The sequence below is a fragment of the Thermobia domestica genome, chromosome 18 (assembly GCF_964235325.1).
Source record: "Thermobia domestica chromosome 18, izTheDome1.hap1.1, whole genome shotgun sequence".
NCBI classification, from domain to species: Eukaryota; Metazoa; Arthropoda; class Insecta; order Zygentoma; family Lepismatidae; genus Thermobia; species Thermobia domestica.
Window position 1 is genome coordinate 73,340,647 of NC_137471.1, and position 16,278 is coordinate 73,356,924.

The 16,278-nt window shown below is 35.7% G+C and overlaps 2 protein-coding genes across 2 annotated transcripts in view; both read left to right on the forward strand.

Annotated features, from left to right (window-relative positions):
* Positions 1-16,278, forward strand: part of Ac76E (adenylate cyclase type 2 Ac76E) — a gene marked incomplete in the record, with an annotated part of 460,518 nt that overhangs the window by 422,101 nt on the left and 22,139 nt on the right. The window contains 1 exon segment of the mRNA XM_081745497.1: positions 549-673. Coding sequence (XP_081601623.1) covers positions 549-673 — 125 coding nt within the window.
* On the forward strand, positions 3,549-4,339 carry LOC145675886 (uncharacterized). The gene is given in 3 exon segments (XM_081746680.1): positions 3,549-3,878; positions 3,880-4,069; positions 4,146-4,339. Coding segments are annotated over 3 exon segments (714 nt in total).

A 16,278-nucleotide genomic window follows, 5' to 3' on the forward strand; every position in this document is an offset into this window, starting at 1 on the left:
TGGGCAATTTCCGTGTGCATGGAATTGGCATATTGCGCAGTAACGAAAAACAGCATGAAATTTCAATGCTCAAACCAAGAAGACTGTGGAACACTGAAAAAATTCTGCAAAGAGTTCCAGCTCTCCTACTCAATGGAAACTTCTAGACTTACTTTAATGTTGTGATCAAAAAACTACCAATCGATAATTAATTAGACAATATCAGTAGTGGTCTCACAAACAGAGAATACGAAGTAATTTATGTTCAACAAATGAATTACAGGTCTGCTAGTATGATCGTTAGAGGCATCAGAAGGGTTCAGGTCTATTTTAAACACTACTAAGACACTTTCTATTATCATAGACTTGTTTTGTTCACTTATAGAAAACTCCAGGATATCTTTGGACATTTTAAACAATGATCAAAAAAAAGTCGTTTCTTTTTAAAAAAAATGTCTAAACACGGATTTACTTTTTACAGTCTATGTTATGTTTTCCTGTGTGTCAAGCTAAATAAATAGATTTGCTCTTTGTTAAGATGGTGTGATAATATTGTGTGTATTTTTCAGGATTAAACCACGGACCTGTAATTGCAGGAGTGGTTGGTGCTCAGAAACCTCAATATGATATTTGGGGAAACACAGTCAATGTTGCTTCCAGAATGGATAGTTGCGGTATAATGGGGAGAATACAGGTAAGTGTTTTTGTACGTAAATAGTCTTTCTTTTTAATTTATAAATATACACAAACCATATACTGTAAGATGCAGTTTGTTTACTATGGATAGAATAAAATAGAATACTTTATTAATCATTGAACAATTACATGTTGTAATAGATTTCGTCAGGAATAAAATTAATACATATAATAATAGAAGATAATATATAAGAAATAAATGTAGTAATAATAATAATAATGGCAATAACAATGAATATAATAATATTAAGTAATACAATATAAATATTACTATTACACCTAAAATTATACTAGGAGTTGATAATCATGCACTCCTCAAACTCTTTCAAACTATATAGACAGTAGTCTATGAGCATATTTTTAATATATCTTCTGAAATCTGTCAAATGCATTACATGCGTAGTTTGCGGGAGCAAATTAAGTAGTTTTATACCATTATATTTTTAACTTTGTTGTTTCTTACATAATCTAACATGTGGAGTATGAATGCTTAACTTAGACTTGGTATTATATTCGTGTATATTTGTACGTACAGTGAACAAATCAGGTTTCTCTTTTACGAACATTAAACAATTGTAGACGTATGTAGATGGTACAGTCATGATTCGATATTTTTAAACAGTTTCCTACAGGACACTGTGCCTGGTAAGCCTTCAATACACCTAACCATTCTCTTTTGCCATTTGACAACAAAATGAGCTCCAGTAGAGTTATCCCACAATAAATTCCCGTACAGTAAGTGGGGATGAAAGAAAGCGTAGTAATGATGTTATCATTAGTTCATGTTCCACATTCCTCCTAAGCTTCCTCAACAGATATAGAACCCTAGTGAGCTTTTTACATAGTTCTTGTGTATGCGCTGTCCAATTTAATTTGGCGTCCAAGCGTATTCCTAATAGCTTAACTGATTCTGAGCTATTTAAGTTGTATGTGAGACTGTTCAAATAGAAATAGAATATTTCTGTTTTGGTATTATTTAAAACTACATCATTGGATTGAAACCATAGAGAAGACATCTTTACAGCTTCCGTATTTTTACGCTGCACGACCTTTAAACTTTTATCATTTGTGATTAGAGTAGTTTCGTCAGCATAAAAGACGGATTTACACGGTAAGTAGTTTCGCAAGTCTTTCATATAAATATTAAGGAGAAAAGGCCCCAAAACTGAACCTTGAGGTACACCAGTTAGAATTTTAAGTACATTAGATCTCGCAGTTTTCATTTTAACAATTTGACGACTATTGCTGAGGTATGATTTTAGCAGTCCGAGTTCGATTCCTATTATTCCATAAGACTAATTTGGTTACTAAAATATCATGTGGTAAAGAATTGAATGCTTTATTTAAGTCAAGAAGAGCGCCACAAATATAGGAGCAAGATTCAAATCCATTAATTGTTTCTAAGACGACAAACTCTGCAGATTTGATAGTGGAAAGCCCAGATCTAAATCCAAATTGTGCATTGTTAAATAAGAAATTTTGATCAAAATATAAATACAGTTGGACTTTTATGCAATGTTCAATAAAATTAGAAAAAAATGCCACTAGAGAGATCAGTCTATAATTATTAGGGTCTATTTTATCACCTTTTTTATATACAGGCACAGTAATATTTAATTGGAGACAATCAGGAAATATTCCTTCACCTAAAGTCCAATTTACAAGGAACGTTAAAGGATGGCGAATAATTTCGATTATACGCTTCGTGTATTACAGTAGATATACCATAGAAATCTTCGGAGTGGGAGTTTCTCATATTCAACACCATTTTTAATATTTCGTCCATACTAACTTGCGTCCAGTTAAATACCACTGACACCGATTGTCTCATATTTAGCATAGCTGGGTCATTATTACCACTGACATTACTTACATGTTTTACGTTATTTACAAAGAAATTGTTAAATTCGTCAGGCGTAATACCCACAGGTTCGTTTACAGTTCCAATACTTATTTCGTGTTTTTTTATTACAGACCATGCTGCTTTATATTTATTGTTAGAATTAGATATGAAAACATCATTAGCCTTGATTTTTGCTTAACGTAATTCTTTCCTGTAGATTCTCTTTTCTTTAAGGTATCTCTTTTTATTTTTCACATCACCATTCTTAGCCCTGTAATGTAAATTAATAATGGTTTCCCTTAGTTTAGCTAGCTTTGGAGTGTACCAATTTAGTAGATTCTTATTTTGTTTACTACCATAATTAACTTTTCTGAATATTCTTGGACAGCAATGATTAATCCACTTACTAATTATAATTACAAAAATATACCAGGCAGTTGATATGTCATTACATCCTAGTATCTTTTCGTCTAAGTTAATTTCACTTAAAACAGAGCTTAACATCGAAATGTTTTTATTACCTAAGGATCTATAACTTAGTTCATTCGTAATCGATTTACCCCTAACAATTTTATACATTATGAGCCAGAGACCACTGTGATCTGACAAAGATGGTTCTATAGTGCCCCAAGATATGTTAATTTTATTTACATTCTTTATGATATTATCAAGACAGGATTCTTTTCTTGTAGATTTGCGTGGTAATACCCTAAGAATCTAAGAGTATCACATACTAACCTAGTGCCTAAATTGTAAATTTTGACATTAACATTTATATCACCCATATACACAACCTTATAACCCTTATACCTTTCGACCGAACTCGTAAGTTTTCCCACTGCATCAAAAACACATTTAGATCTGAGTCAGGGGCGCGGTAAATTGAGATAACTATTAGCTTAATATTGTTGAATATGATACCAGTCAGTTCAATTACCCCTTCTACAGAGTGTTTGAGAACACATAGTATAAGTGACACAGTATCCTGTCACTTGTCATTGTAACACATCCCTTTTTGTTACACGTAAACATGGCAAATCCCAGGCTAACCCAGGAAATGAAGAGGCATGCAGTCATCGTCTCCTTGGTTGCAGAACATGCCGATTCCAAGATCGCTGCCTTCCTGAACGTCGCCTGGTCATTCGTCTTCAAAGTTCGGAGAGAACTGGAGGAAGCCTCTGGTGATGTGGAAACCGTTTCCCATAGGAAACGACATTATCAGCACTCGGACACGACCAGAACGCCCGAATTCATCGCTTCCGTCCAAGCTGTTGTCGAAGCGGACCCAGGAAAGTCCATGAGGTCACTCGCAAGACAGAAGCAGGTTGACGAGGCCACCATTCGACGTGTGGTGTATGAAGACCTACGACCTACGTTACAAGTCGTACGTGATGCAGAGAGGCCAGTTCATGTCCGCAAGAACTAGGGAGAATAGTGTGATTAGCGCCAGGCGCCTTTTGAGCAAGCTGAAACATCCGGAGCAGCCAAAAATGCTCTGGTTCTTCTCGGATGAGAAAATCTTCGTCCAGAACCAGAAGGCGAACCTCAGAAATGATCGCTGGCTGCGTAAATCACCCGAGGAGGTTTCGACCATCATGCACACTAAGTTTCCCGCCTCCGTGATTGTTCTGGGGGGTCGTGAGCAGTGAGGGCGACGTGATGCCTCCACATTTCTTTATTCAAGGTGCCAGAATCAACGCCGTTGCTTACACTGATGTGTTGAAGATGGTTGTACAGCACTGGATTACTGTTATAGCACGTGGTAAGCCATATGTTTTTCAGCCGGACTCCGCTCCCGTCCATACGGATCATTCAATTTAAGAATGGTTGGCCACGAATTTTCACGACCACGTCACCCCAAACATGTGGCCCCCCAGCTCCCCCGATGTCAACCCTTTGAACCTTTATGTCTGGGGGTGGTTAAGAGGGTCTCTAATAAGCATCCACACAATACCGTTGCGGCTCTCAGGGCAGCCATTGTGGATGTCATGACAAACATTCCCAGGACTCACCTCAATCGTGCCTGCCGACGGTTTCGACACCGTTTAGAGGCTGTTATTGCGGCAGATGGTGGTTTCATAGAATGATATCCTGTATTGGGTCCGTCTCCACGTGTACATAATGTTCAAGGTTCATTAAATGCTCTATCCTTTTATCTGCGAATGTTATTTTGTTCTCAAATAGCTGCCGCATCCTGTATATAAAACATACTTGTGTCAAGTATTTTATATTCCACTACTGTACCTAGTCTTAGATAGATCGCAAATTCCCCACGAATCATTGTCTTTCTTCAATATATGGCAGCTAATTTATAATTAGTAGGTACATATATACTAGTTTCATCATTTACTAGCCAGTGTTCATTTATACAGAGTATATGATACTGAAAATCATTTAAGAATATATCTACTTTCGATATCTTATTTCTTATGGATTGAATATTAATATGAAACAGCAAAAGCTTTGAATTATTGTGACCTGTACAGGTGCTTTTTACATTATTTGCGAACTCATGCAAATTACATTCAAGAGATTTACAAGGGTAGAATGTTTAGCCTGGCTTCATAGTGAGACTGACTGTAGCATGACAATGGAGACAGGTTCATCTACACGTTTCCCTGTTCATGCCAATTCATTACTATTCTACCCTTGCACATACATGATTGTACTTTACATGCAACATTCACTATTTCACTACTTACATACATCTTACCTAATACGTTAAGTCAAAATCCATGCGTAGTATGAAGCCTTTTGCTAATCTTACTCAGATCAATTACATTGACATTTCTAAAATGTTTGGAAAGCTTGTAGATTTCTTCATTCACACGTTTCACTTCTTCGTTAACACATGACCACGTGGATAAATCATAGGGATAAGGTAAGTGAAAATAAGAACATTTGTAAATAACAAAACTTGTAGTCGTCTTCTTAGTGTCTGTAGGAATACATTGGCTTCATTCTTCGCAATTTCATTTATACCTGCTAGAAAGACTGCAAGGTCCCTTATACCCATATCAGCACATTCGTGAGTAGTTGCAGTACTAACATACTTGAAGGTTGCACCTGGTTTCATAGTTCCTTTGATTTGTTGATATCCTTGGTGGTAAAGTCTAGAGGCTACACTTCTTCCTTGACTGTCAGCGTATATGCGAATCATACCCGTTGTTGATGGGCCCTTTGCTTGCTTGTCTTGAACACGATTCTTCTTTGTACAAGGGAGACTAAAATTATACGCTGGTTTGCTTTTGTCACTTAATACTTAACATCAAGGGCAAGAAATCGATTTTTAGTGGGATGGTTGACAACTGAATACTGTCATTACATTTATTCGACTTTCTCCTGTTCACCGGTATTGACGTCCATTTATTACTATTAATGCCGTTAGACATATTTGAATATTGGTTAACAACCGGCGTAGAGAATTTTACTACATCACACGAGGCACTAGAATTTTCACTTCTTATGACAGCTTCGTCTTTATAAACATACTGATTTTGAACTAAAGAAATACTCTGAGGTCATACATTGTACCTGGTTGATTGTGGGACTTTAGCATTGTTTCTCACAACATCACTCCAGGTTTTACTATTTAGCCTTGCACTATCATCATCATAGTCAGTACCAATACTCTGTAACTGTCTTTGGTGTTGAAGTTTATGAACGTTCTGTCCTAAGAGTTCAACAACTTTTCTTAACAACGATAGTCCTTCATATAGTTTAGTATTAACTTCAACTGAAACTAACATTTCATCTTGTTGATTGTCCTTTGTTTTTTTTTTCGACTACAGCACGGGATGCATACCCAAGTTAAAACACTAGTACTTTTGTCAATCAAGCTAAATTTGGCAAAATGAAAGTATTCCTGGTATCTTTCGTATTTTATACCTTTCTTCAATATTCTTTTACATTTACCACACTTAGTGTTATTTGTATTTTTACCTGAAATATAGTACTGGTCACACTGTTCGCCATCTTTAAACCACCACTACCATGAAGGACGGTACGGTTTGTTAATATCTTGCTTGGCTATACTAGTGACCAAAATGTAAATGCTGTGGTATGATTTCGTAATATCTTCCTTAGACATTTGTAATTATGATGCTTAGCTCCAATAGAGCACAAACTTCAATTAGAGAAGACAACAATTTAAATAATCCCACGTATTACGGCGGGCAAAAGTTTGTGTTCTTCCTTGTGCACCTTTTATGAAGATATTATTTGAACTTTCAGTCACGCATCAAACTTGATTGTCTTATAATCTTATGGGCAGCATCTTAGTGAGCATTCCACCCCATTTTCTTCCATTCTACGTCAAATAAATAAATAAATAAAAGAACATTGAAACATAACTTAATTCTTTTAAATGAAAAAGCTAAATGCCAAATTTTGTGTCTATGTAAGGTGCAGGTAGTTATAGAGATAATCTATGCATACCAAGGAAAACCACCACAATAAAGATAAATAATATACGGTGGAGTGGCTAGGAATATTCAAATTATAGTGTAAACTACTGAAAAATGCAAATTAAATGCTATTTTATAAGTAAATCCCTGTTTGGAGCGATAATGGTTATCTCCGTTTGAAGCCGCCACTGGCCACACTTGATAGTCGGTAGAGCATAACAAAAATAAAAAAATAAAAATCTCAAGGTATTTCTGACAACAGTTATGGTCTTGCAGCTACTTGTAAAGAGTTTCAGAATGCAATAAGGTTTTAAAAAATATATTTCAAAACAAACAGGTAGCAGCCTGTTACCCACTCTTTACACTCATAACTGTGTCTTTATGTTCTCTATGCGTACTTCTTCCTGGGCCCCATTCAGGAAGGTGGTCAGATGTACAAGAGTAAGGAGAATGTTTCCTTGACTCTCACTCCTGAAACAAAAACATAGGGATTAGCATTCGGGTACTCACCACACAGGAAAACAGACACCCTCGCTATACTTTTGGAAAATGGAGATTTATTCCTTCTCATGAAAACCATATAGGATGGAAGGACAACACCACACTTTCATATTTAGAATGCACTTTATATGAAATTTTCTTTGAACTGGTGCACCACTCTCACTACTTGAAATTTACACACAATTTCACACCACAAAGATATAGCATATGAATATATACTGACACTAGAGGTCTGCCTGACCTCTCAAAAATGATCTGCTAAACAGATACACTAATAAAATTTCACTCCTCATGTCTATAAGTTCAGTCTCTGACAGTTCTTTCAGAGAGGAGGATAAAAAGAAAAAAATATACAAAATTTATATGTAAAAATTCATAATTATATCTATACGATGCAGTGTCCTGGTGACTCGATTTCCCTAATGTCCACTTACTAGTAGTCTATACTAAAAAGGGGCTGACACAATGTCCATGATGGAATCACTCCAAAAAGTAGTTTCCCACATTACCATTCCACTGTTAGAGAATTGTTCTTGAAAAGCGGACCAACTGGATGGTCAACTATGGGGTTTTTACTGACCTCAGGAATGTCAGTGTTAGTAGCAATACTAAAATGTCTCACTAGTATCCTTGTTATAAAAAGTTCAAGGATGGCACTGCCGTATAGCTTGACAGGCCTAGTAATCTCAGATAGAGATTGGGACAACGATATTCTATTCCATAACAGGAATGACGATTAATGCCACTGCATTATTGATAAAATTTGTCTGCAGAATAGATACTGCTTGGAACTGCTAACTAGGTCATAGCCAACTAGCCATGTTTCAGAAAAGCTTGTCGGAGATTGATTTAACACAAACGAGCATGACGTGATTAACACGTTTCTGGAAATTCACTGTTCTGCAGCACTGATATATTCACTATAAAATTAATAGTTATAAGCACTGTCCACAATCGTTGCCCGATACATGTCGGTACATGTATATAATACACAGAACTCCATGGGAAGCGCCCTTCACACTGTTCTGGGTGGATACTTCTCTATACTCGAGAAGTTTGAAAACTTAACACACGGTAGTTTCGAAGCAAACTCTCCAGCGTCTAAGAAACAACTAGCCTCAACCAAGACCATGAACAGGTTATTAAACTGCACAATTTCTTGGAAAACAGTCGACTCGCTCTTCTCAGAATTTCAGGACAAAAGGTTTGATGCCTCCGGCAAATACTGTGGGTGGTCTTGTCATCCAGCCACACCGAAAAACCAACTTGTGCCTGCAAACCAAGCATTACACCTCTTGGTAGGTGCTGCCATCACTTCTGAGAGCGGCCGATTCAAAAGCTTCTGCCAAAACAGAAGTCCATCACATTAACACTATAACATTTGCTATTTTCACTGAAATAAACACTTTGAATGATAGATACGCATGATTAAATATACATAAATAAAGTAAATTATACACAGAATGCAATGGTAATAATATACACAGCTGTCATCTCTCTGATTATTTGTAGGAAGTCTCTTTTCCTCTGGCTTCCCTCAAAACTGTCTGCTACCAACCCTAGTAGCCATTACTTCAAGAGAGAGAGAGAGAGAAGAAACATCTTAGGTTATTATTAATTTTGAAAATATACAAGATCTAAATGTCTTGAACGATGGGAAACACGTTGACAAATGTAGTCATGAATTTTAAACGGTCTTTCCAAGAACTAGTGAGCGTAATACGTTAATATTAATATTTTACACATAAAATAAGTCAAAATAAAATACATGTTTTCAAAAGTGCAGTGCATCATGGGAGAATTACTTAGATCCGCTCGCTGACGGGTAACGAACTTGGGGTGAAGCGAAGCCAAGAGCTTGGAACGTGCGAGATTCTTTTAAAAGGTGTGAAAACGACACCTTTAGAAATTCAAAATCTATCATGTTGACGCTAAAAATTTTACGGCTTTTGAAACAAAGCCTGGAGAGCGTCTGTAAGCAATGTATCCACCTCGTCATTGCTATACAAGAGGAAGTTACCAGTATACTTCCTATACTTAATGAGTCATCCTTCCTTGGTCATTCAGGGATTTCTTCACTTGTTAGTTGTCATAGACCTCACATGCAGTTTCAGTGCAGACTAATGTCGCCAAAAAAAATCTCTGTCCAAGTATCTCTGTAGCCCCAAAGTTCAAACTTCTATACATGAATCAAATGCATATGATATGATTTCTCCTTTAATTAATTAAATGTAGAATAGTATGTTGGCTATATAAATCCAATAACGCATGTAAAATAATACAATATAAAGTCCCGTTAATGAGATGCACGCAAACAATAAATGATTCATAGCCTATAAAGGAATAAAATACATATATGAAATACAATATACATCAAAATTGTATTAATACTCTCGTATTACGCTCGGTGTTTACCCAATAATATGCATAAAAGTAACACAATTATTAAAATGAATGCTAATTAATGAGCAATAAATATGATCACTAATTACAATATATTTAAATATTGGTATGCAAATGTGCACTCATCTGCATTTTGATATGCAGATGAAGGAGAAGGCAACCGGCCGTCTACATCTAATTTTAAGGGATTTTGAGATACGATCACATGGGCCATGGTGACTCACTTGAAGAGTGCTCACCTCTGGAAGAGTGGTGCACGGAGTCCCTGGTTCGGTCTTACTTCCCGCCAAATGGGCTTTGTTGTGGATAAATACCGCATACGTGAGTTTCCGTTTCTTCCCACTTTTGTCATTCCACTATATTATCTATTCATTATCACTGTCCCCCTTAGCTTCTGTGCATAATTGTGGAACATTAAATTAAAAATAAAAATGAGCATACTAATGAATCTATATACGAGGCCACGTAAGTTTGTCACGAGAAACATGTCGAGTCATGTTTAAGCGTAATTGACAGATTTTGGATACAGGAGAACAAGACATTTCAACGGAAGATTATGAAGTCCGTATAGTAGGAAGACCACGTTGTGTAACAAATCTGAATAGTGTGGTTGGTGCTTAGAACATAGTGTCCAAAATTCCGGTATCTACGTATGCGATGATAGCCCAAATAAGCTTAGGTATTATATATTGGTGAATGTATGCAATTTTTCATGAATTCAAATTGAAGATGGTGCTTCCGTAAAGGAGGAGACCTCATTACTTTTCAAACCTCCAAAAATTAGAGAGAGTGAGTTAGAATTGCTCGTGAAATCTTAAAACATGCGGAGTAGAGATGAATACCTAATTATTTTCAAGTGTGCTATTGGTGACAAGACGTAACACTATTTTGTAACTGTTAATTCGTGAAGAAAACTGTATATGGAGCTAAAAAGATGGCCAAATACCGAAAAATGTGAAAACAAGAATTTTAGGAAACCTAAAAATGGATCAAAAGATTGCGATTTTGGCCAATAATTAGTTTTTAAATCAGGGACCCAAAATTTTTGAACGGTACCTAAATCGAGTTTTCATATTTTCTACGGAATTAGCACACCATACTGAGTTAACTGATAGTTCGGGTTTGGCTACAGTATATGTAGTTCTCCAGAAACAAGGCCTAAAAGAAAAATTGGTTGAAATATTTTTGATCTTTTGGGCCAATTGGATCAGGGGCCACAAAATTTTTGAAAGGCGCCTAAATCGAGTTTTCTACGTATCGAATCGTATTTTCTACGAATAAACTTATCATACTGAGTTAACTGATAGTTTGGGTTAGGCTACACTATACATAGTTCTCCAGATACAAGACCTGCAAAAGAATGTTGGAATATATTGGATCTTTTGGGACGAATTGGATCAGGAGCCTCAAAATTTTTGACCCCTAAATCGAATTTTCGTATTTTCTACGGAATAAGCACATCATACTGAATTAATTGATAGTTTGAGTTTGTCTATACAATAATTAATTCTCCAGATATAAAGTATACAAGAAAACTTTTGATTGAAATGTATTGAATCTTTTCATCCGAAAAGAGCAAGCAATGATTCTTCAGTTGTTATGTACACTGTACATTCTGCTATTATGCTGGAAGAGCAAAGACTATTACAGCTAACAGATATACAACATCAGTATGTTTAGAAATAGTTTGTGTGTGTGTGTGTTTCTGAATATTAGAGATTTTCTCTTCCATTATGATAATGGATATTTTCACATTGGAAAGTAAACAATAGAGGATTTAGAAGCTAATTGTGTTAGAACAATTGATCATTATCCATACGTACCTAATTTGTTTACGTATGACTTTCTTGTGCTTTTCAATCGTGCGAAAGAATTTAAGGTGAAATTGTAATTGGCACAACGGATTTTTTTTTTTTTCAATTACATTCTGAGAGAAAAATGATGTCGGCTGTTTGGCTTTTGACTTCTTGAAAGTGAGACTAAACGAGTTATTGCTAAAAAGAGTTAGTTTAAATATTATTATTAAGAAGAAGAAGAAGAAGAAGGAGAAGAAAGTAAAATAGTTTTCCGAGTTATATACCTTTCATATATATCGAGTGTTCTAAAAATGGCCTCCCAAACATAGAGAAAGTTAAGTTTTTGGTCAAAATAAATCGAAAATGATATATGCAGGGGACTTCTTCAGGTGCTACGGTCAACCAAACATTTGGCGATGTGTCAACAGTGTAGAAACTTTGTTGGTTTAAAATTTTGCATCCCTTTTAGCAGGAGGCTATATGAGACGTAGAGCTATAGCCGTAGAATCTGAAACATATGAGGTCCTTTCAAAAATGGAACCCGAGTCTCTTCCGGTGAAGGCACATAATTAACTAACTCTATGGCCTATAGAACGCGGAGGTTCAATGCTGAGTTCACAAAAGCTCTCTACTGTCTTGTATCCTTAGCCAATGGATCCAGTTCCTACTTTGTATTCCTGTTTCTACGAGATCCATCTTAATATTGTCCTCCCATCTGCGCCTAGGTCTTCCTAATGTTCGTTTTCCGATTGGTCTTCCAGTCGAGACTGAAAGGTTTCTACTTTTTTCCATCCTAGCTACATGACCTGCCCACCTAAGCCTCCTAGACTTGATGACCCTAACAATGTTTGGTAAACCGTATAGCTTATGTAGTTCCTCGTTATGAAGTTTCCCCCATTCCCCTTTCTCTTCTGTCCGAATATTCGCCTCAGGATCTTGTTCTCAAATACCTTCAGTTCATGTTCTTCCCTTAGCGTAAGCGACCATGATTAGCTACCATACAGAACAACAGCATGATAATCGTTTTATACATTTCAAGCTTCAAATTCTTCGACAGAATTCGCGACGACAAGATATTTTGAGCTGAATAATAACACGAATTCCCTGCTTTTAGTCGAAAGTTAATTTCTTCGTGAATATAATTTTCGTCTGTTAATATTGATCCTAGATATTTGAAAGTATCAACTTTATCAAAATTATTATTTTAACGCATCCATAATTTGCCGTATTACGGTCCCGACGCACTTCCATGTATTTAGTTTTCTCTACATTTACTTCTAAACCCAAGTCACTGTAAACGTTTAATAGGACCTCTGCATTTCTTTCTATTGTTCTCCTATCATCTATTAAATTTACATCATGAGCATACGCCATAACCTGGTGAACACCGTTCAACTTTAAACCCTGGTTGCTATCTTTGATTTTCCTTATAGCGTATTCCAGGACAAAGTTGAATAATAATGGCGACAACTTATCTCCTTGTTTCAGGCCATTTTCGACGTAAAAGCTCGTGGACAAAAATTTTCCTACTCGGACTTTACTTAGGGATTCATTTAAACATACCTTAATTAATCTAATTAGCTTTTTCAGTATTCCAAATTCTGTAAGGACGTTGTAGGATGTTTCTCTCCTAACCGACTCGTAAACCTTTCTAAAATCAATAAATAGTTTATGTCCCTGGGTATTGTATTCCCACTTCTTTTCGAGTATTTGGCAAATGATAAATATTTGGTCGATAGTTGATCGATTTCGTCTAAATCCGCACTGATAATCTCTAATAATTTCATCTGCATATGGGGTCAATCTTGCTAATGGAATGTTTGAAAGAATTTTATAGGATGTTGACAGAGGAGAAATGCCTCGATAATTATTGCAGACAGTTTTGTCGCCTTTCTTGTGAATTGGAACAATGATTGATTCTTTCCACTCTAGTGGCAATTCTTCCTTGTTCCAGATAAGGAGAATGAGTTTGTGTATCTTGTTCCACATTTTTTTTTCGCCTCCAGATAAAATTAACTCATTCGGAATTTCATCTACACCCGGAGATTTGTGTTTCTTTAATTTCTTTATAGCGTTTTCTACTTCTATTCGGTTGGGTTCCGGGATATACAGTTCTGTGGTATGTATCTCCAGTTCTCCATGCATATTAGTTTTCGGCTGCGTGTTCAGCAAATCTTCAAAGAAATCGTTCCATCTATTTAAGATGTTATCTGTATCCGTAAGAACTGTTCCATCAGCTTTCTTTAATATATAAGCACGAGGTTGATAGCCTTTCTTAAATTCGCTGATCCCCTTATACATGTCCCGAATGTTTTTATTTTTACTATTATCTTCAATTTCCTTAATTTTAGTTTTCAAAAATACGCATTTCTTTGTTCTAAAAGTTTTGAAAGTTTCCCGCCGGATGTCGGCGAAATTTTGTGTAGTTATTTCATTCGGATTTCGTAGCCAACGTAATTTTGTCTGTTTTCTCTTCTCTGCTAGTTTAATGGGGTTAAGTTTAGAGTTACCCCTCCTCCGCTTTTTATAAAAAACAGGAAAATTTACAGGAGAAATGAGCTAAGAAAGGATAATTTGAAGTTTTTATTTGATGTTTAGGAATGTAAGTTCGGCATGAGAGTTGTCTTTAATACGAGAAAAGATATGTGGAAGTTAGTACTATTTGCCGGATGCGGAAGCATTCGCGGAAGGCTTTAGCAGCATGGTAGTTGTAAAATATGGCGAATATGGCGAACAGGTGTAACGGATGCTCAAAAATCATGAAGAAAACCTTTTAAATTTTTGTGAAGCCCACGGAGTACTAAAGTTAAGTGAAATGTAACAATTTTTAATACTTTAAGCACTGTTTTTGTATGTTGCAAAGTCCAAGGGCACCTTCAGACTGGAGGGGCAACTCTAAACTTAAGCCGTTTAATGCATTCCTGGTCCAACCATGGTTTGTTCCTACGTAATTCCGCGTGTCCCATTTTTCTCTTGAAGGCACATATGCTAACAATATACCCTCAAGTGAACTCTTGTCGTAGATAAATTTTAGGCCGTTGCACTGATATATGAATCCAAGAAGTAGTTACATCGGTAAAAAGCAGTAGATGTTGATACTATCGCCATCTGTTGGTACAAGTTAAGTGTATGAATAAAAATAAACATATCTCACTTGATAACAGAGGAACAAATATAGGGGAAAGAAGTGAAAGTTATTTTAAATGGTTGGCTTTCAATCTAAAAGGATGGGATTTTTCCAATCACACCAACGGTTCATTCTTGTTTGGCCTATTCCAGTTTCGCCTTCTAGCAATATATATGATTATCTCAATCTCATCTTAGATGTATTCCCGTTTGGCCTATTCCCGTTTTGCCTACACTCACTTGACGAGCGATATTTATTGTCTGAGGGATTTTTTTTTTTTTTTTTTTTTTTTTTTTTTTACAAAGGTGTAGAACAACTTTATTTCTCAACGTCAGCAACAGCTCTGACGTGATTTGCTGTGGTTCTAGCCAAATAAGTGCAATGCCACTAGTAGTTCCAAAGGCCACAATTTTTCAAAAATGCTCGTTTTCAGATGGCTCTACTTGAAAATGTTAAATGTACTTTTCAGATATACTTTTTTACTAGCTAAAAGTTGTCATTTTAAAAGGATTAATTAAAATCCACTTTTCAACGTAAAGAAAAGCAGTAGTAAGTAGGGAAAATGTGTCTACACTGTAGCAAAGAACGACAATTCTCAGGATTCCTATAATACTTACAAATATAATTCACGTTATATGTATTACAATATAACGTTTATAATATGCTGTATTACGTCTCTGTTTATAATATGTAAGTTCACAACTATCTTTACACCATCAAATTTCCAAATGTAGGCAGCATAAAACTGCATCTACATACTGCATTAAGTCAATTTCCCCTGACTCAAATTTAGATTTTAACGTATTGATGCAGTTATTAACATGTTTATATTTTTTACTTTGTTTTCCTTTCGGCCTGTGTCCAGCTTTCACGAGCTGCATAAATCTTTCATTTTCAGTTTGCTCTTACTGCAGTAACTGGAAACGAGTATATACATTTGGATGCTTCTTTGTATATACATTTGGAAAAAGAGTATATACATTTGGATGTTTAGTTTGTTTGTGAGGTACGTTCTGCATAGCTGTTTGATCTAATTTTGAACTTCACAAAGGTTTGCTCTAAACTCTGAAGCTCCTACGTAATTTTTAAATATTTCCTTTAAAATGTATTAAACTAGTCAGTTACTATTTCATCTATAATTATTCTGCTCCATTCACTTTCCATGCTCGTTGTGCACATCATTACACGGAGCTTCCATTAGGTGTGGGGCGCTACAGTCCTGAATATAATAACATTTTTACAGAGGGAAAAAATGAATGTAACTTAGTATTTTCTTTCAAAAATTTTATTTCAGAAATTACGATTTTCGTTATTTAAATTATGACATTTAAAAATGTTCTAAAGATATCTATAGCAGCAGACTCAAATGCACTTACACTAAGTATCAAATAATACATTTAATTTACTTTGAATTGGTTTTGTGTTTCAAATCAATAGCTCGAGAAATATAGGTTCTACAAAGTTTACCGCAAACCTTTGTAAAGTGCAAAAAGCTTACTAAGCAATTGATACAAAACGACTCATAAA